Source organism: Desmodus rotundus, chromosome 1 (genome assembly GCF_022682495.2).
Source record: "Desmodus rotundus isolate HL8 chromosome 1, HLdesRot8A.1, whole genome shotgun sequence".
Lineage (NCBI taxonomy): Eukaryota > Metazoa > Chordata > Mammalia > Chiroptera > Phyllostomidae > Desmodus > Desmodus rotundus.
Window position 1 is genome coordinate 88,419,906 of NC_071387.1, and position 20,540 is coordinate 88,440,445.

The 20,540-nt window shown below is 41.0% G+C and overlaps 1 protein-coding gene across 1 annotated transcript in view; it reads right to left on the bottom strand.

Annotated features, from left to right (window-relative positions):
* Nucleotides 1–20,540, bottom strand: part of DNAH3 (dynein axonemal heavy chain 3) — a 239,369-nt gene that overhangs the window by 126,684 nt on the left and 92,145 nt on the right. Inside the window, exons 20-22 of the mRNA XM_024560497.3 lie at nt 3,140–3,254; nt 1,082–1,198; nt 104–283 (exon numbers count right to left, since the gene is read on the bottom strand). Coding sequence (XP_024416265.2) covers nt 104–283; nt 1,082–1,198; nt 3,140–3,254 — 412 coding nt within the window. The remainder of the gene's footprint in view (nt 1–103; nt 284–1,081; nt 1,199–3,139; nt 3,255–20,540) is intronic.

Sequence of the window (20,540 nt, forward strand, 5' to 3'; positions counted from 1 at the left end):
TGCTTACAAGTTTTAAGGGTCATGGCTATAATGCACAATGAAGAACATCTGTATGGCAGCCCACGTTCCTGCTGGTGAGATGTGCTGGGTGGTACAAACTTACCGCTTGGGACATGAGTGATTTCCAGTAACTATCAACAATGGCAAATTTCCTCCCCTCTTCTGGCATCTGGGCTATGATGTCTTCTGAACTGAAGATTGGTTCCAGGTACAGCCAGGTGGCTTGGCATTTCAACCAGGTGTCCAAAATTTCCTGCACACGGACTAGCTTTTCTTCCCACTTCTGCAATTTAGCATTTTATGTCTGAATCATTAACTTGCCACTCTGCCTAACAAGCCCAAATGGATGGACTCATTTATTATACTCATTCTCTTGTTTAGCAAATACTTACTGAGTGCCCCCTTTGTTCTGGTCACTGTTCTAGGCAATGAGAATACAGCAATGAATGAAACAAGTGAGTCCTTGCTCTTATGGAGCTTGCATTCCAGTGGAATAATAACAATAGTAATAATTATTATATATTATTACATATAATTATTATTATTACTGTAACAAGCGATGGGTTGAGTGCTTTATGGAGGTGAAACTTTTAATCAATAGACTTAAGGTGGAAATATTGCTACGCATCATACTTTACAAATGCAGAAACTGAGAGACAAGAGTTTGAGTAACTTGCTCAAGGTTATCTAATAAGTGGCAGAGTCAGACTTTGAACCCAGGCAGTATGGTTTCAGAATCTTTGCCCTTAGCCTATGCCACTTCTATAAACAATGACAAAATAAGGCCAAGTCCCTACCCTTAAGTAGTTTACATTCTAGATCACTCTAACTCAGATAATATTCACATTCTTTCCAAATGTATTTTTATTTGGTATATTCAATTTTTCTCATATTTTCTTTTGGCAGACTTGCAAAGGCTCAGCATGCAATGGTTATTTGCTTTTAGCTTTGTGTTATTTTTTTCCAATCAGGAGAAAATGAGTTTGTTTGTTAAATGAACTTAAAAACCTTCTCCCACCTCTGAGAAACTGAGAGCTAACTGAATGAATGTCACGAAACACTCAGGCTCATTTCCTCTTACCCGGCATTCTGTTTCTATTGGTTTGATGAATGCAGAGCCGCACATCGTCTGAGTCTTTATCACATGATCATCAAGTAGCAGCTGAATGTCATCAACTGCACACAAGATGCTTGTATCCTGCAAATAAACATACCTCACCCTGTCAGAATCACAACACTCCCACTATCCTTGCTGATGCCCAAAACCTTACAGCTCAGCTCTCCATTCCAGTGGGATAGAAATCTATGTCTTACAGGGGATGGAATATCTATTTTCTTCCTTGAAAATGTTCTTAAAGACACATATTTTCTATTTTCTTTGCAGAAATCAAACATGGCCTAAGCCCAGACCTGCAACTGGTATGTGTTGGAGGGGAAGAGTTCCCACCTGCTCTGTGCTCCTACTTCCTGTGCACTTGCTCACCTCTCTCCTTCAGGCAGGAACACCTCTAAGCTGACCACTTGTGCCTATACTGGTGGTTCTCAAACTGTGCTGAGGTGCTCAGGGCACTGCAACAAACTCATAGTAAATAATAGTGGTTCTTTAAAAATAAAATACAAATGTACTTATTTCAACTTATATGTACTTTTTCAAACAGCTGTTAAGGTGACAGGACACAAATACTTATTGTTTGAACATAATTACTTCAAAAATAGCTGTGAGCTATTTCTTTTGGTCTAGGGAGGGGAACAATGAAAAAATACCAGACCCAAAAGGCTACACGAAACGAGAAAGTTTGGAAACCTCTGACTCCACATTTACTAGGCCATATTTTACTAGTAGGTAAGGTTACTATGACTTAAAGGTCAGCCCCCATGCATGGCACTTTTCCTCCTAGGCCATCCTGGCAAGGTGGCTGACTAGGGTCTGTCCCTCAGTGGCAGGTCTGGTCTTTCTGTGTATTATACATAGAGGATATATTTTCTCATCTATCCACCTTTTTTTACTAATAGCTCTGCACTGGGAGGTGTGCCTAGCTCTTAATATAGAGGTACCTTGATTTCTTTTTGTTGTTGATCCTCTCTATAGCTGCATCACTCAAAAACTGAAAATTGGCTGAGAGTAATGAAGTTATTATTCCTAGATCCCCTAGCTTAACACCTTATCTCAGCCCACAGCCTCTAGGACTATCTCATCCAATCAGATGGTGCAGCACCAATCTGCTGGGACCCATGGGTGGTGGGCTTTGCTGAAGAGATCCCACATTCTCCTCCCTCCCATTGGTTCATCCATAATTCTTATCCAGGTGAAATCAAGACACTGGTACTATTGAAACTGAAGGGGGAGAGAGAAGTTACAAAAAGATCACATGTCTTGGAGGCTGGGGCAGATATGGAAGGTCTTTAGGGTTTTACTTCTCAATCCACATTGCACACTTGAAAGACCAGGGGTGCATTAAAAATACAGGTGTCCAGGCATTTTGGGGGTGGAGCAGTCAGAAAGAATCAATTGGGATTTTTTTTGAGAAGTGCTAAGTATTGTTTACCCCAGGTATACTCCTGAGGGACCTGGGGAGCATTCCCTGGGAGATGCTAATTTAGGAGGCTTACCCAGCTCCTTTGCACTGAGAAAGCTTATTGCTCTGAATCAAAAGGCATTTCTCATTTGAAAATGCATCCCTCCTTGCATAATAAAATTAAAAAGGAAAGAAAAATAAAATGCATCCCTCCAGCAGTGCCTGGAGGAAGAACTGGCCCAGGTAGGCAACCTGCAGAAAACAATCTAACGCACAGCATAGTTATTACAGTCAACAACACTGTAGTAAAACCTTCAAAGTTGCTAAGAGACTAGGTCTTAATAGTTCCCACCACAAAAAGGAAATGATAATTATGTGACTTGATAGAGGTGTTAGGTGATACTAGGATGATAATCATATTGCAATAGATAAATGTATCAAATCCACACATTGTATAACTTATATAATGATATGTGTCAATTATGTCTCAATAAAAAACTTTTAAAAAAATGTTAGGGATCCTTCCTTTGTGAGTTCTGTTGCAATTCTGAATGGATTCCTCTATTATATACTATAAAATAAATGGGTTGTTCTTGGGGCTAGACAGCTGGACTGATACTCACAGTGTCCCTGTACTTTACAAAGTTGAATGTCATGTTGACCCAGTCTAACTTCATTTTCTCCAAATTTTTCTCCAGAGAGTATTCTTTACTAGCAGCTGCTCCAATGGGCTCCAGTCTAAAAAAAGAACATAGTGACAGCAACATCAATAGGGGGAGGCAGTGAAAACATTGCAGAGTAAGAATTTCAGATCAGCCTTAAGTGAAATTTAGAATCCCTGAATTTTACTAAAGTATTTACTATCTAATATTTGCCAGCTATCTCCAATATTTTGCAAGGTTTCTTACCCTTGGCACTAGTGGCATTTTGGTCTGTGTTACAGGATGAATTGTGCCCCTGTAAAAATCATGTATTGAGATCCTAGCCCTCAGTATCTCAGAATGAGAGGTACTTTATTTGGACATAGGGTCTTTAGCAAGGTAAGTTAAGTTAAAATGACATCATTAAGTGTAGGTCTTAATCCAAAATGACTGGCACCCTTCTAAGGAAAGGAGATGAGGAAAGATACAGAGGGACAACATGTGAGGATACAAGAAGGTGGCCAGCCATCTGCGAGCCAAGGAGCAAGGCCTCAGGAGACACTAATCTTGCCAACGCTTTTATCATGGACTTCAAACCCCTAGAACTGTAAAGAAAATAAATTTCTGTTCTTTAAGCTATCCAGTCTGTGGTATTTGTTACAGAAGCCCTAGCAAACTAATACAAGGTCAATAATTCTGTGTTTTGGGGCTGTCCTGAATGTTTTTAGCAGCATCCCTGGCCTCTTGTTCATTAGATGCCAGTAGCAGACTCTTCACATCCTCACCCCTAACCAGTTGTGATGAGGCAGAAGACAGAACAAGAATGAGAAAGCCCTGAGGTGCCATGCCAGGAAGTCCTAATGTCAGCCAGCATCCAGCATCCTGGTTATCCAGAAACTCCGTGTAGTACCTAGAAAGGGACCATGCATGTGCACTGTGGCCATAGTTGACCACAGTTTCACCTCTGCTTCATTATCATGCTATTATAATAAATTATATCATTGCGGTTTCATCCCCAAGTGGGCAATCAAGAAAGATTGTGGGTAATTGCATGTACGGAAGCTTAAAAGTTACATAACCACTTGTGCATGTGCTGTAAAAAGCCAGCCACATGAAACAAAAGAATTCAGAAAAAATCAACCCCCTATAAAGCCTTGTACCTTTTAGGCAGAAGGGGGCCATTTTCTGGTCAGACGTGGCCTGCTCCTGTATCTTGGGAAATGTAATTTTCTTTCTTTTTTTAAAGTATATTTTATTGATTATACTGTTACAGTTGTCCCAATTTCTTTTCCTTTTGCACCCCTCTGCCTAGTACCCCCCTTCCCTCCAGCAGTTGCATCCCCCCCACCTCAATTCATGTCCATGGGTTATGCATGTAAGTGCTTTGGCTTCTCCATTTCCTATACTATTCTTAACATTCCCCTGTCTATTTTGTATCTCCAATTATGCTTCTTGATCCCTGTACCATCTCCCCCCTTTCTCCTCCTTCCCCCTCCCAGCTGATAACCCTCCAAATGATCCCCATATCTATGACTCTGTTCCTGTTCTAGTTTGCTTAGTTTGTTTCTGCTTTTACTTTTTAGATTCAGTTGTTGATAGTTATGAGTTTTTTTTGTCATTTTAATGTTCATAGTTTTGATCTTCATCTTTTTCTCAAATAAGTCCCTTTAACATTTCATGTAATACTAATTGGTGATGATGAATTCCTTTCCCTTTCTCTTGTCTGGCAAGCACTTTATCTGCCCTTCCATTCTAAATGATAGCTTTGCTGGGTAAAGAAATCTTGTTTGTAGGTCCTTGCTTTTCATGATTTTTGAATACTTCTTTACAGCCCATTCTTGCCTGCCAAGTTTCTTTTGAGAAATCATCTGTCTTATGAGAGTTCCTTTGTAGGTAACTCTCTGCTTTTCTCTTGCTGTTTGTAATATTCTCTCTTTATCTTTAATTCTGGCATTTTAATTATGATATGCCTTGGTGTGGTCCTCTTTGAGTCCAGCTTGATTAGGACTCTCTGTGCTTCCTGGACTTGCATGTCTATTTCCTTCACCAAATTAGAGAAGTTTTCTTTCATTATTTTTTCAAATAGATTTCCAATTTCTTGCTCTTTCTCTTCTCCTTCTGGCACCCCTATGATTCATATGCTGTACCTCTTGAAGTTGTCCCAGAGGCTGCTTATACTACCCTCATTTTTTCTGGAAGCTTTTTTGTCTTGTTATTCTGATTGGTTGTTTTTTCCTTCCTCATGTTCCAACTCATTGATTTTATTCTCTGCTTCATCCACTCTACTGTTGTTTCCTATAAATTGTTCTTTATTTCAATTCATGAATACTTCATTTCTGACTGGATCTTTTTTATGCTGCTGAGGTCCTCACTAAGTTCCTTGAGTATCCTTATAACCAGTGTTTTGAACTCTGCATCTGATAGATTGCTTTTCTCCATTTTGTTTAGCTCTTTTTTTTTGAGTTTTGATCTGTTCTTTCTTTTGAGCCATGCTTCTTTGTTTCCTGGTTTTGGCAGTCTCCCTGTGTTTTTCTCTATGTCTTATGTACAGCTGCTTTGACTCTGTGTCTTGATAGTGTGCCCTAATGTAGTAGGTGTCCAGTAGGGTTTAGTGGCACATCCTCCCCTATCACTCAAGCTGGGTATTCGAGGTGTACCCTTTGTGTGGGCTTACACTTTCCTCTTTTAGTTGAGCCTTGGTTTCTGATGGCAGATCAATGGGAGGGATTTACCCAGGCCAGTCAGCTATAAGGATTAGCTGTGAGCACTGGCCACGAACCTCCACTCTCTGTAGAGGATCAGCTGTGCAGGGGCAGAGTGATGGTGCTCTGACATGGTCTGTAGCTGTCCACTGGGAACACTGGCCTTGGGGTTTCCTGGGTGGTACAGGCCAAGGTTGGCCCCCAGGGGTCACCCTTACTGAGCTATAAAGCAGTTGGAAATGGCTGCTCCTAGTGATGGGCTTGGAGATTCCCAGGTGAAGCTGAGCTGTGAAATTAATCTGGCTACTGCTGGTGTCCATCCTGGAGCTCACTGAGGTCAGCTGTTCAGTTCCTTCTTGTATGCCACTGGAGCCTTTCAAGCTGCCATCCCAGCATTGGCGCTCAGAGGGAGTGAGTCTGAGTAGGTGAGTCCATGTGTGGGCTCTTTAAGAAGAACTGCTTGGGGCTCCAGAAGTTTCTACTACTGACTCAATCCCTGCTGGTTTTTGCAACCAGAAGTTGTGGGGACTTACCTTTCTTTCTGGCACTGGAACCCTGGGCTTGGGGGCCTGGCATGAGGCTGGGCCTTTTCGCTCCTGAAATATCCCTCCCAAATTTTTATGTACCACACATGGGTGAGGGACTAGCCCGTTCCATGTCTGCACCCCTCCTCCCAGTCTGGATGGATGTGGTTTCATGAATTCTGTAGTTGTCAGACTTCTATGCAACTCGATTTTTTATGGTTCTGAATAATGGTTTCAGTTGTAATTTTTCAATTGAAAAATATCAGTTGTAATTTTGATATGGTTATACGAAGAGGCTAGCCATGTCTGCCTACACTGTCATCTTGACCAGAAGCCCAGGAACTGTACTCTTTCTAATAAATCTCACTTGCTTTGCTTAACTCTGTCTGTGTAGTCCATTCAATACTTTGTGAACACCAAGAACCTGGACCTCATCTCCATCTACAGCATTTGGTGAACCAGCCACGAAATCTGTAAGAGTGCCAGTGCAGTAACAAAATCCCTACTGCCCCAGCAGCTAGGGGATATTTTCATTTTCTCAGTCTGTCCATTTTGTTTCATTTTCTGATGCCTGGGTCATCCCAGATCCTTGAAGAGAGTCTGTTGTTTTTGTGCGGGCATAGGTAGAGCATTCAATTCCACCTGCATCTGAATACCCCTTTCAAGAGCTTCTAGGAGAGGGTATGTTGTTTTTGCCAGGTGAATCTTGCTCTCTCCCACTGGAGAACTAGCCACACCCCCATGGGCATGGGTCAGGCTGGTAAGAGCTGATTAGGTGCCCACCACTTGAAGACATTGTCCCATCCCTGTGGCGCACCCCCTACTTAGGTTTAGTTTTTGAGAGGAGGAGGCAAAGATTACCTTCAGCAGAAATTCCCAGCCTTTCCAGGTTTCCTTCTTCTAACTATGCATTTTCATTTCAATATGCATTTTCGTTTAATCTTCAACCCTCCTTTTCTGGCTACTTTATTTACATTTCTACTACCCTCCCCCAACTCTGTCTATCTTGTTATGGAGTAATTTCTGTGCTTGTTCTCAAACTGAGCAGCAATCTAATCCCCAAATGCTAACTCCTGGGAAGAATAGGGCAATTAAAGCTGCTACTCAAACTCATTGCAGGTGATGGAAACAGCATGGAACCTACTCTCAATGTAGAGAGAAAAAAGTGGCACTTTTAAACTCAAACTGCTTTTCTCTTTGAGCCTCTTAATCCTTGCTCCCTCCCAGGGAATAGCTGCCACTGTTTAATACCTACACTAGAGAAAGGCCAGCACCTGCCACTACCAGGAACAAATCTCATTATCACCCAAACCCTAACATGTTACCAGCTGAGAGTAAGTGGGGAATTGGTGGAGGAATTATCTGGGCACATGCTCCCTTCTCTGTGTCTGATCTGACGCTTTGCAAAGAAAAACTTGGTTGGTTTTCAGAAAATCCTAGCAAGTTCACAAAAGGGTTTAATCATTTAGCACTGATTTATGACCTAACTAAGAGTAATTCACAGATTGTTCTCTCCCACGGCTGCACTGTAAACAAAAAGTGGCACATGATAGGGGTTGCTAGGGTTTATGCTAAAGAATCAGCTGGTAGTCATGCTCAGCATCTCATATATCAACCAGGGAAAATGCAATCCTGATTCAGGGTCCTTAGCTGGGTCTATCAAACTGAAACAGACAAGGAACCTGAGCTATAGCAGCAAAAAGATGAATCCCAATCACTGACTAGATTCCACCCTTAATTATGGGAAACTGAGGCAAAGGTAACCCATGGCTACCCTAGATCTAACTTTAATCAGCAGTCGGCATACACAAGCTTTTAGATTCGCCAGAGATAGCTGGTAGCTTTGAATGGTGGGGTAATGGGGACACCCACTAGGGAACTCCTTGAGCAACTGAAAGGGGATGCCTCTAGGGACCTTGGGAGTTGCACTTTCTTCTCCATGTTTGCCGTGCACAAGATGGGAAATACACCCTCTATACCCTCAGGATCCCATTTGGGATGCATTCTTTGAAATTGGGATAAACTTGACCCTGAAAATCTTAAGAGGAGGAGGCTAATTTTCTTTTACAATATAGCCTGGCCTCAGTATAGGCTAGGAGCTGGATATATGGCCTGAAAATGGGAGCAAAAATTACACCACCACACTCTGGTTAGACCTGATTTGTCAGAGGTTAGGTAACTGGTCAGAGGTCCCCTACATTGAAGCCTTTGTGGCATTGTATTAAAATTTATCTCTGCTCTCAGCAAAAGAAAATAACTCTTTTGGGAGTTAACAATGATATTCTAGTAGGCCTCAGAGTCCAGAGTCCTCAACCCCTGAGCCAACTATGATGTACAACTACTCTCCAATATACCCAAAATTATCAGCTGGAGAGAAACCTACTCAAGCAAGACATACTTGGAGCAGAGCCCGTATCTCCCTGCAGCTCCTGCCCTCCTACCCATGAGGGAAATAGCAGGCACATAAGGTCCTATTCAGGTACATGTGTCCTCAATAACTTACCTGCAGCAATGCAAAGATAAACTGGGAAACTTTTCTGAAGAATCCTCGTACTTTACTAGTAATTTAAAAACCCTAACTCTTGCCTTTGACGTGTCCTGGAGAGACCTCTATATAATTTTAACCACTTGTTAGTCTCCAGAAAAGAAACAGCAAATTTTGGGGGAAACTCACAAATATGCAGTTACATGCTCAAAATCCCAATGATGTAGGACTGGCAGCTCAAACAGTCCCTGATCAAGAGCCTGATTGGGACTGTAATACTCAGGGAGGGACCAGAAACAGGAACACCATGATTCAGTGTTTACTAGCAGGGATTAAACAATGTATTAGGAAGCCTGTAAATGAAAACAAGATCAGAGAAATAACACAAGGGAAGGAAGAGAATCCTACTCTCTTTCATAATAGGCTGGTTGAGGTATTCAGGAAATATAGTGATCTAGATCCATCCTCTCCAGAAGGCCAAATATTAATGGGATAAAACTTTGTCAGTCAGTCAGCTCCAGATACTTGCAGTAAGCTCTAGAAATTACAAATGAGTGCACACACTCCTATGGCCCAGTTGATAGATACTGCCTTCTCAGTTTTTAACAAACATGATTTAGAGGAAAACGGAGAAACATATCCAGCATGAGAAAAAGAGGGGACCAAAGCAGCCCTGCCCAGGCTCTTTCTTGCTGCTAGATTTCTTGGAGCAGAGACTTTCTTTAATTCCACTGCTCATTAACAGTCCTTGAAGCTTTTATTAAGAATCTCAACTGGTCTTCTTACTTGGTATTTAGGACCTTCCATCCCCTTTCCCAGTCTTAAAAGTTGTCAAAAGCAAATGAAAAAAATCTTGTGTTTTCTCTATAAAAAGTAGTAATTAAAATTATGTATATTGTCTTTATATGTTCATTCTTCATTTTTTATGGTCTTTATGTGATATGTCTGTCTATGTATTACATATGGTACATTTTCTACTTTGGATAGCATAACTAGCATGTAATATTTTATTGGCCTAAAGAAATTAAATACTAAAATAAATTGAACAGGGAGAGAGAAGATGGCGGCGAGATAGGTGGGAGCGGAGTTAACTTCCCCCTGCACCTGGGTGAAACACCTACCCACTCTACTGAGAAACAAAGCGAACAGCCAAAAGCAGCCCAGTGTTTATGAAGATAGGAGACCAAAAAGAACAGAGGACACTGAGAAGACAGAAGGTAAGGGGATTGCTTCAAGACAAAAAGGTCCCTGGTACCAATGCAGGGACCAGGGCAGCTGCAGCCCCAGGCCCGCTGGTGCGGGGCCTGCCTCAGGACTCCTGGGAGAGAGCTGGGTTAACAGCCCCCTCCGCCGCCAAACAAGGCCTGAGCAACACTGTGAGAGACCTGGTTGCCTGAAGTCCAAGGGAGGGGAATAAGGACGAAGTGGAAAACCCAGGGAGACGGAGGAGAGTTGAAAGTTGGGCCACGTGTGACCCTGACCCGGACAGTCCCTGGCTTAGCTGGAGAGGTGGGCTGTGTGAGAGGTCTGGCCCTTCCTTGTACGGAGGGAGCCACAGGATGGAGCAGGAGGATTTTTCCCCAAAAGAAAAAGACCCTCTGGGGCACTTTGGGGAATTCCCTTGCAGCAACAGCTCCAGTCTCCTCTCCACCCCACCACCATCAGGGGACTGTGCGCACCTCATCTCGGAGGGAGCTGAAACTACAGGCACCACCTGGGGCAGGGTGCCCAGCAACTAGGAGTGTGCCTATCAACCAGGGAGTGTGCGCACCTCATCTCGGAGGCAGCTGAGACTAAAGGCACCACCTGGGGGAGGGTGCCCATCCACGGGGAGTGCGCGCACCTCATTTCAGAGGGAGCTGAGACTACAGGCACCACCCGGGGCAGGGTGCCCAGCAACCAGGAGTGTGCCTATCCACCGGGGAGTGTGCGCACCTCATTTCAGAGGGAGCTGAGACTACAGGCACCACCCGGGGCAGGGTGCCCAGCAACCAGGAGTGTGCCCAGCTACCTGGGAGTGCCCGCACCTCATCTCAGAGGTAACTGAGACGAAAGGAACCAGGGAGAGTGAGAATCAAGGAAGGCTCTGCATGCACACCCACAGCCCAGAGAAGGCCTACCATAAAAAAAGAGTGGGTAGAAGCTGGGAACACCAGGATTCCTCCTGGAAGAGGAAACTCACCAACAAAGGAATCACCAACAGATAACAACAGAAGAAGGTGAAGGAGGGAGTGGAAGCCACACTAACTCAACCCAGGACCTATCTGGAAATACTACTAAATAGTGAAGAAATTACTCAGAACAAACAACTGAACAAGAGCAAGAGAAAAGCCGCAAAACCTTGTAAACATGGAAGAACCAGCTCCAACACAACCTGCCCACACCTGCACAACAGAAGACAAGAGGTGGGGGACAGACTGACCCTCAGATAACCAGCTGGTTGGAAAGACTCAACAAAGAAAGATCCAACAAAAACCAAAACCAGAGACATACACAGAGCCAACAGAAACCACAGCCCAAGATCAGTAAGATAAGGAGATCAAGGAGAATGTACACAAAATTTCACAGGTATTCCTCCACAGAAATTTACACCAAAAACTAAGGGGGTCAGAACAGAGCAACTTCAGAAGCACAGGCTAACAAGAAGAGTCTCACAAACAATGGGAAGACAAAGAAACAATCCTCAAATGAAAGGAAAGGGAGAAGTCTCAGAACCAATGCTAAAAGAAAAAGAGGCAAGTCAACTATCAGATACTGAGTTCAAGGAATTGGCTATGAGGAAGCTTAATGAGCTCACAGAGAATTACCAAAAACTACAGGGAAACTACAATGAACTCACTGCAAACTATATCAACATGAAAAAGGATATAGAAACTATCAACAAAGGCAGAGGAAATGAAGAATACAATTTCTGAACTGAAAAACACAGTAGAACGAATGAAAATCAGACTTGATGAAGCAGAGGACCGGATCAGCAAACTGGAGGAAAAGGTAGAAAAAAACACCCAGAATGAGCAAGAAAAGGAAAAGAGGCTCAGAAAGAATGAAGAGGGATTAAGGGAAATGCAGGACAACATGAAACATAATAATATCTATGTAATAGGCATACCAGAAGGAGAAGAGGAAGAGCAACGGATACAAAATCTGTTTGAAAAAGTAATGATGGAAAATTTCCCTAATCTGAGGAGAGAAAAGTCACACAAATCCAGTAATCACAAAGAGTCCCAAGCAAGAGGAACCTAAAGAGGCCCACTGCAAGACACATCATAATTAAAATGGCAAAATTCCAAGACAAACAGAGGATCTTAAAGGCAGCAAGTGGGAAACAGGAAGTAACATACAAGGTTAGCAGCTGACTTCTCAATGGAAACGCTCCAAGCCAGAAGAGAATGGCAAAAAATATTCCAAGTAATGAGAACCAGAGGCCTGCAACCAAGACTACTTTACCCAACAAGGCTCTCAATCAAGATAGAAGGCCAAATAAGGGGTTTCCCAGAGAAAAGAAGTCTAAAAGAATATACCTCCACCAAACCAGCTCTGCAAGACATGCTAAAGGGGCTGCTGTAAGTAAAGGAAGGAAAAGAGAGAAAGAATCAGTAATGAATAAATACCTATTGATAATAACCTTAAACTTAGATGGATTAAATGCTCTAATCAAAAGACATAGAATAGTTGAATGGATAAGAAAGCATGACCCACACATATGCTGTCTACAAGAGACCCATCTCAGGATAAAAGACTTACACAGACTGAAAGTGAAGGGCTGGACTCAAATATTCCAAGCAAAAGGACAGGAAAAAAAAGCAGGGGTAGCAATAATCATATCAGACAAAATAGACTTCAAAAAAACAGCCATAAAGAGAGACCCAGAAGGTCACTTCATAATACTCAAAGGAAGAATCCACCAAGAAGACATAAACATGGTAGATATATATGCTCCCAACATAGGAGCACCCAAATACATAAAGAAAATTTTGGAGGACTTCAAGAAAGATATTGACAGCAAACAATTATAGTAGGGTATTTTAATACCCCAATGTCAAAGATGGACAGATCATCTAAACAAAATATCAATAAAGATATTGTGGCATTGAACAAGGCCATGGATGAAATGGACTTAAGTGATATATGTAGAGCCTTTCATCCCAAAGAAGCAAAATACACATTGTTTTCAAATGCACATGGAACATTTTCAAAGATAGACCACATGATAGGACACAAAGCAAGCCTCAACAAATTCAAGAAAATTGAAATTATATCAAGTATTTTCTCTGACTATAAGGGACTGAAACTAGAAAGAAATCTCAAGGAAAAAACCCCAAACCACTCAAAAATAAGGAGATTGAATAGCATGCTATTAAACAATGAATGGGTGAAAAATAAGATCAGAGAAGAAATCAAAAAGTTTCTGGAAACAAATGAAAATGAACTCAGAACAATCCAAAACCTATGAGATACAGCAAAGGCCGTCCTGAGACGGAAGTTTATAGTGATACAGGCCTACCTAAAAAGAATAGAAACAGCTCAAATAAACAACCTAACCATACACCTACAAGACTTCGAGGAACAACAAAAAAGACAACCCAGAGCAAGTAGAAGGAAGGACATAACCAAGATTAGAGCAGAACTAAATGACATAGAGACTAAAAGCACAATTCTAAGGATCAATGAATCCAGGAGCTGGTTCTTTGAAAAGATAAACAAAATTGACAAGCCTTTAAGTAGGCTCACCAAGAAAAAAAGAGAGAAGATCCAAATAAACACAATTAGAAATGAAAGAGGAGAGACTAAAACAGATACCACCAAGATACAAAGGATTGTAAGAAATTACTATGAAGAACTGTATGCCAGAAAATTAGAAAACCTACATGAAATGGACAAATTTCTAGAAAAATATAACCTTCCAAAACTCAAACAGGAACAAGCACAAAGCCTGAACAGACCAGTAACGCCTGATGAAATTGAAACAGTAATCAAAAAGCTTCCGACACACAAAAGCCTTGGACCAGATGGCTTCACAGGAGAATTCTACAGAGCATTTAAGGGAGAGCTAACCCCCATACTCCACAGATTATTACAAAAAATTCAAAAAGATGGAAGACACCCAAACTCGTGTTATGAAGCCAATATCATTTTAATCCCCAAACCAGAAAAAGACATAACAAAGAAAACTTCAGGCCAATATCACTGATGAACATAGATGATAAAATCCTCAACAAAATATTGGCAAATCCCATCCAGCAATACATTAAAAGATCATACACCATTATCAAGTGGGATTCATCCCAGGGATGCAAGGATGGTACAATATTTGTAAATCAATAAACATACTACACCACATAAACAAAAGCAAAGACAAAAACCACTTGATCATATCAATAGATGCAGAAAAAGCATTTGATAAGGTACAGCACCCATTTCTGATAAAAACACTCAGCAAAGTGGGAATAGAGGGAGCATTCCTCAACATAATAAAGGCCATATATGAGAGACCTACAGCCAACATCATACTCAATGGACAAAAACTTAGAGCTTTCCTACTAAGATCAGGAACAAGACAAGGATGCCCTCTCTCACCACTCCTATTCGACATAGTATTGGAAGTCCTAGACACAGCAACCAGAGAGGAAAAAGAAATAAAAGGCATCCAAATTGGAAAGGAGGAAATGAAACTGTCACTGTTTGCAGATGACATGATAGTGTACATAGAAAATCCTATAGACTACATCAAAAAACTACTCGACCAAATAAATGAATTTGGCAAAACAGCTGGATACAGAGTCAATACTCAGAAATCAAAGGCATTCTTGTATACCAACAACGAAACTGCAGAAACAGAAATCAGGAAAAAAATCCCATTTGATAGAGCAACAAGAAAAATAAAGTATCTAGGAATAAACCTACGCAAGGAGGTAAAAGACCTGTACTCAGAAAACTACACAACACTGAATAAAGATATTAAGGAAGACACAAACAAATGGAAGCATGTACCATGCTCATGGCTTGGAAGAATTAACATCCTCAAAATGGCCATACTACTCAAAGCGATTTATAGATTCAATGCAATCCCTATTAAAGTACCAATGACATATTTCACAGATATAGAACAAACATTTCAGAAATTTATATGGAACCATAAATGACCCCGAATAGCTGCAGCAATTTTGAGAAAGAAGAACCAAGCAGGAGGGATCACAATACCTGATATCAAACTGTTTTACAAGGCCAGGGTAATCAAAACAGCCTCGTACTGGCATAAAAACAGGCATATAGAACAATGGAACAGAACAGAGAGCCCAGAAATAAACCCAAGTCTTTACAGTCAATTAATATTTGACAAAGGAGTCAGGAGCATAAAATGGAGCAAAAACAGCCTCTTCAACAGATGGTGTTGGGAGATCTGGACAGCTACGTGCCGAAAAATGAAACTTGATCACCCACTTACACCATACACAAAAATAAATTCAAGATGGATAAAAGACTTAAATATAAGTTGTAACACCATAAAAGGCCTAGAGGAAAATATTGGCAGGAAGATCTCAGACATTCCACGCAGCAACATCCTCACAGACATGTCCCCTAAAGCAAGGGTCATAAAGGAAAGAATGAAGAAATGCGACCTCATCAAAATAAAAAGCTTCTGCAGGGCTAAAGAAAACAGCATTAAAATACAAAGAGAACAAACAGTTTGGGAAATCATATTTGCTAATGATACCTCAGACAAAGGCCTTATCTCCAAAATATATAAAGAACTCACACAACTCCATTCCAGGAAGACAAACAACCCAATTAAAAAATGGGCAAAGGACTTGAACAGACACTTCTCCAAGGAAGACATACAGAGGGCTCAGAGACATGTGAAAAGATGTTTATAATCAACAGAAGAAAAAAGCAAACAAAATATAACCAGAGACATTGAAATTAAGAACATTGTAACAATAGCCACAGGGGAATGGGGAGGGGATAGTGGGGAAAGGGGTCTATAGGAGCTACTATAAAGGACACAAGGACAAAATCAAGTGGGAGGGTATAGTTGGGGGAGGGATGTTGGACTGGCTGGGGTGGGGTGGAGGGAAGGGGAGAAAATGCAGACAATTGTAACTGAATAAAAATAAATTAATTTATTAAAAAATAAAAAATAAATAAAATATATTGATCAGGATGCTGTGGTTTGCACAAACTATTTGATATAAAAACCAGTTTTTAAGTTGATTAATTTTTTGAGTTAGTACCATAAAAATGTGTTGTTTTACAAAAAGCTTATGTTATGATCTTTTGGTTAAGTTTGTTTGACAATTTTCCTAAAGTTTAAATTTTTAAAACCAAGAAATTACTTTGAGTTATCCAGTGAGCCCCTGGGATACTTCAAGGATTTGTTCTCTTTATAAAAAGAAAATTTTCGAACTAATTAGGCCTATTTAATATGCTTGAAATTCCATGGGAAGTTTTGCCAAACAGAATAATAATAATAACTTTTTTCTATTTGTGTACATATATTTTAACTGGAATGGATAATCTAGAGACTTTAACCTGCCCTAGGAAGAAACTTGCAAACATTTAGAGCCAAGTTCAAACAGAAAACTCTCAGGGGTAGCAGGTGTCCTGTTAGGGACACCAGACAAGCCACACCAGACAAACCAAGAATAATGGTTCCCTTTGGGACACCGAGCAATGGTACTCTGAATGATTTTAATCCACACCTTGGGAATTTAGTGTTTCCAATGCTTAGTGCACACTTCTAATAAGCCATGTACAGTGTTTTAAAACCATGCATACTGGCCCTAGCTCGTGTGGCTCAGTGGATTGAGTGCCTGACTGACATCCAAAGGTTCAAAAGTTTGATTCCCAGTCAGGGCACATGCCTGGGTTGTGGGCCAGCTCCCCAGTAGGGGCGCATGAGAGGCAATCACACATTGACATTTCTCTCTCTCTCTTTCTCCCTCCCTTCCCCTCTCTCTATAAATACATAAATAAATAAATTTTTAAACACTTGCATACTGTTTGGTCTTCATATATTTTGAAATTGTATGTTAAATCTAAAAATATGGGCTTTGTGGTACTCTTTTATGTCATTTCATAGTAATTATTACTTACCAAGAAATTGTTACCTTAGAATGTAGTATATCTTACAAGGAAGCAAAGTCCTTTATCAATTGCATTATAACCAAATCTATAACCATGTCATTTTAAATTCTGTCATTTATAAAGTCACTGTTTTACTTTAATGAATTTGCAAGTGTATCCTTGACAAGGTTCATGAAAGGACTCTGACTTACTCTAAATTACAGGTACCTAAGCATGTTGTATCTTTGAAGGAAATGACAATTTATAGAACTCTAAGGAATAACTGGATTCATGGAAATACTGGAAAATAATCAAAACAAACAAAAATTGTTTATATGGGACTAAATGAACTGAAGATAATTATTATACTTATGACTTTGTTCTTTTTGTTTTCCAGATATAAGGAAACTATTTTTCCTAGAGCAATTTTGTAAATTATACCCCCATAAGCAATACTGAAATGTTTGTATTTTCTCCCTAACTAATCCCTCCAGAATTTGACAACTCATAATAAGTGAATATTATTCTCATGACAATATGTTTGTTTACATAAACCCAATAAGAATCTCTTCTCTTTATAAAAGGACCAGTTTCCAATTGTGGTTTGTTAACCAAGTCTGTCTGGAATGTCATGATCAAAAAGAGTCATGCCTGGACTAAAGATTGAATTTCAAAGCTAATAAAAGCCCACTACAAAAATGGCCTGGTACCTTGGTTGGTCACGAGGTTCATGACAACCTTTCTGGGTAAGGAATGAAGGTTGCATTCTGAAAGATGTGAAGGAAGGAACCTCAAACATTTTGGGGACCTCAAGAACTTGAGAAATCCACCCAAACTTATAGGTATTTCAGGCAAAGCCACATGGCACCTGTGTGACATGGCTTCTTTGTCCTATGAAGCTGGCTAAAACCCAATCTGAAGGTTCCTTTTGAAATTCCAGCAAAGCAGATTTGAAAGAGCCTATATGATCAATTATAATTCTTGTTGTATCTATGCAAATAATCAGGCCAAATGAAACTGGACTTAATGCAATCTCTTTGATAAAAATGAGGGTAATTTCAGGAAGAGAAATTATATTTCAGTGGAAATCTGAACTGAATCCTAATTTTTCTAGTTTTCTTCCAAGCTAATGTTTCATTTTTTTTCTCTCTCATCCTCTCACATAAAATTACTGAGAACTACTGATGAAGTGTCAGCCATATAGAATTTACCTGAGAGCCTGATGATATCACCAGAGATATTTAAACTGCAGAAAAAGAGGATCTATCGGATTGTCACTTCTTAATTTCATTCCAGCAAAAGTCTTGCATTCGGGAGTCTTCTCAACTGACACGCTCACAGACTCAGAAACTGGATTATGATTTTCTGTGCTCATTAATGTTTGTGTTATTTTTAATAGTGTATGCCTATTACCGTATTTACCTGAATGCTTGTTAGCACAGTATAGACCACACTTTAGAAGCCCATCTGTTTTTCCACCTCCTGAAGTGAGACTCAGCAGGATTATTTGAGATCCAACGTGGTAGAGGAGTAAGTGGAAACTACACTAACAGTTGGTCCTCCCAGGATCAACCTGGAATTACAACTAAGTTGTAGAGAAATCATCCTGAATAACCAAGTGAACACTAGCTGGAAGAGAAGCCTTATAACCATGGACAGACAGAAGAAACCACTTCACCACAATGGGACTGGTAGGGAGTGCAGAGGAGATTGAGAGGGCTGACTTGGCTCCCATGGGTGGCAGCTGAAGTTCTGGAGGGATATTTTAGCAGCTGGGGATTCCCCCTGAGCAGTATGGGGTCTAAACCCCAAGCCGGGCTCCCCAGCCTACAGCACTAGAGCCGGAAAAGAACGCAAATAACATACAGCTGTGAAAAGCAGTAGGGTGTCTACCAGGGAGAGACAGCTGGAGAATCAGAGAACTTCTTAAAGGGCCAATGCACAAAATTTCATTTGCAGCCACTTACCCTGGGATCTGACAGAGGGAGGGCAGAGTGGACTATAAATGCTTGGGGGGAGTCTGGGGTTGGTGGCTCTGGGGAGAGAACTGAAGGAACAGCTGTCATGATACCTGTGTTGAGTCATTCCCTATACTGCAGAAGCTATCTTTCTCTCCCCTCCAAATGCCATCAGTCTGAGGGAAAGCAATAGTCCCACCCAAAGGAATTACTCTGCCCTACCCTGTGAAGCTTAAGCTGGGCTGCTGATTACAGATTTAGGCTACATCATTGATTAGTTTAACAACTAAGGTGGATCTCTGGGAGTTCTATGAGAGTTCAACTGACCCTTATTTGGGCCTACAGCTGATAAAAGCCAGCCTTTGTACACAACCTGGTTCTTTCTGCACACAAACAAGCCCAGCAGAGGGAGTCACACAGTATGGATCACTGATAGCTCCAAACATGTTGACTATGGCCAGTCACCAGCAGCATCTGACAAAGGCCTATGCCAGAGTCTCTGCAGATCAACCTAATACTTAGAAACAAATACAAAGAAGCAGCCAAAATGGGAAGACAATGAAATGAGATTCAGTTGTTCAGCCGAATTAACTTATTATCAGGACTAGATGGTTGAGTTGAATATAACAACTTCCTAATAAATGCCTGTACAGTCTTGGCTACTGGGGAAAATTTGGCCAGGTGTTGGATCTGCTATCCCAAACCAGGAGGATTCCTCTGGAAAACACTCAAATTAGAGCCTACCTCATTAGCAAAACTCATTGCAGCAGGCTTTAAATTCCTTCATTCCCCAGCCTTGCATCTTCCTCTCTTTAAAAGTCATGTAGGAATGGAAACTCCCTTATGTTTTTGCTTAGAACCTCTTTCCCTGAAGACCTTCAATTATACCACCACCTCCCTTATATGTAACCGAACCATGGGATGCACTCCATGTTACAATGAAACTAATGTAAGAGCTACTGACATATTTGGGGGCTTGGCCTCCCTCACTAGCACCAGTTCCCTCAATTATTTAACTGAGAAATCCATATTTAAGCCCTTAAATTGGTCTAATATAGTATATAATCCTAACTATGACCCTAACTGCACTCTAAATAACACCCATAGCTGCTTTGATAAAACCTACTCCATTCAGGAAAATGATACTTCAAAATGCACTAGTTGGAAATTTGGAAAACCATTTCAGGGAGTCCTATCTAAATTCTCACAACCCCCCTGCAGGGCAACATATTTAAGACCTAAAATTAGACCCCTTTAAAGGTTGTATTTCACTTCCTGTCTCCATACTCCTTAAAGAATACAACTCCATTTTTGCACCTCCAGGCCCTGGTTGGCTATGTGGAACTCCTAACGGCCTTTTAACTTCTCGTTCAAAACTCTTAGAGGCAATTGCCCACTCACATCTTAATAATTCTCTCCATGGAGGTAACTGTACTCTTGGTACTTTGGCCCCTCATAGCTTTACTATTTTAAATATTACCCATAGTTGCCCTGGCTGGTGTGGCTCAGTGGATTGAGGGCCGGCCTATAATCCAAAAAAGTCACTGGCTCAATTCCCAGCTGGGGCATATGCGTGTAGTGTGGGCCAGGTCCCCAGCATGTGAGAGGCAACCAATTAATGTTTCTTTCCCTCTTTTTCTCCCTCCCCTC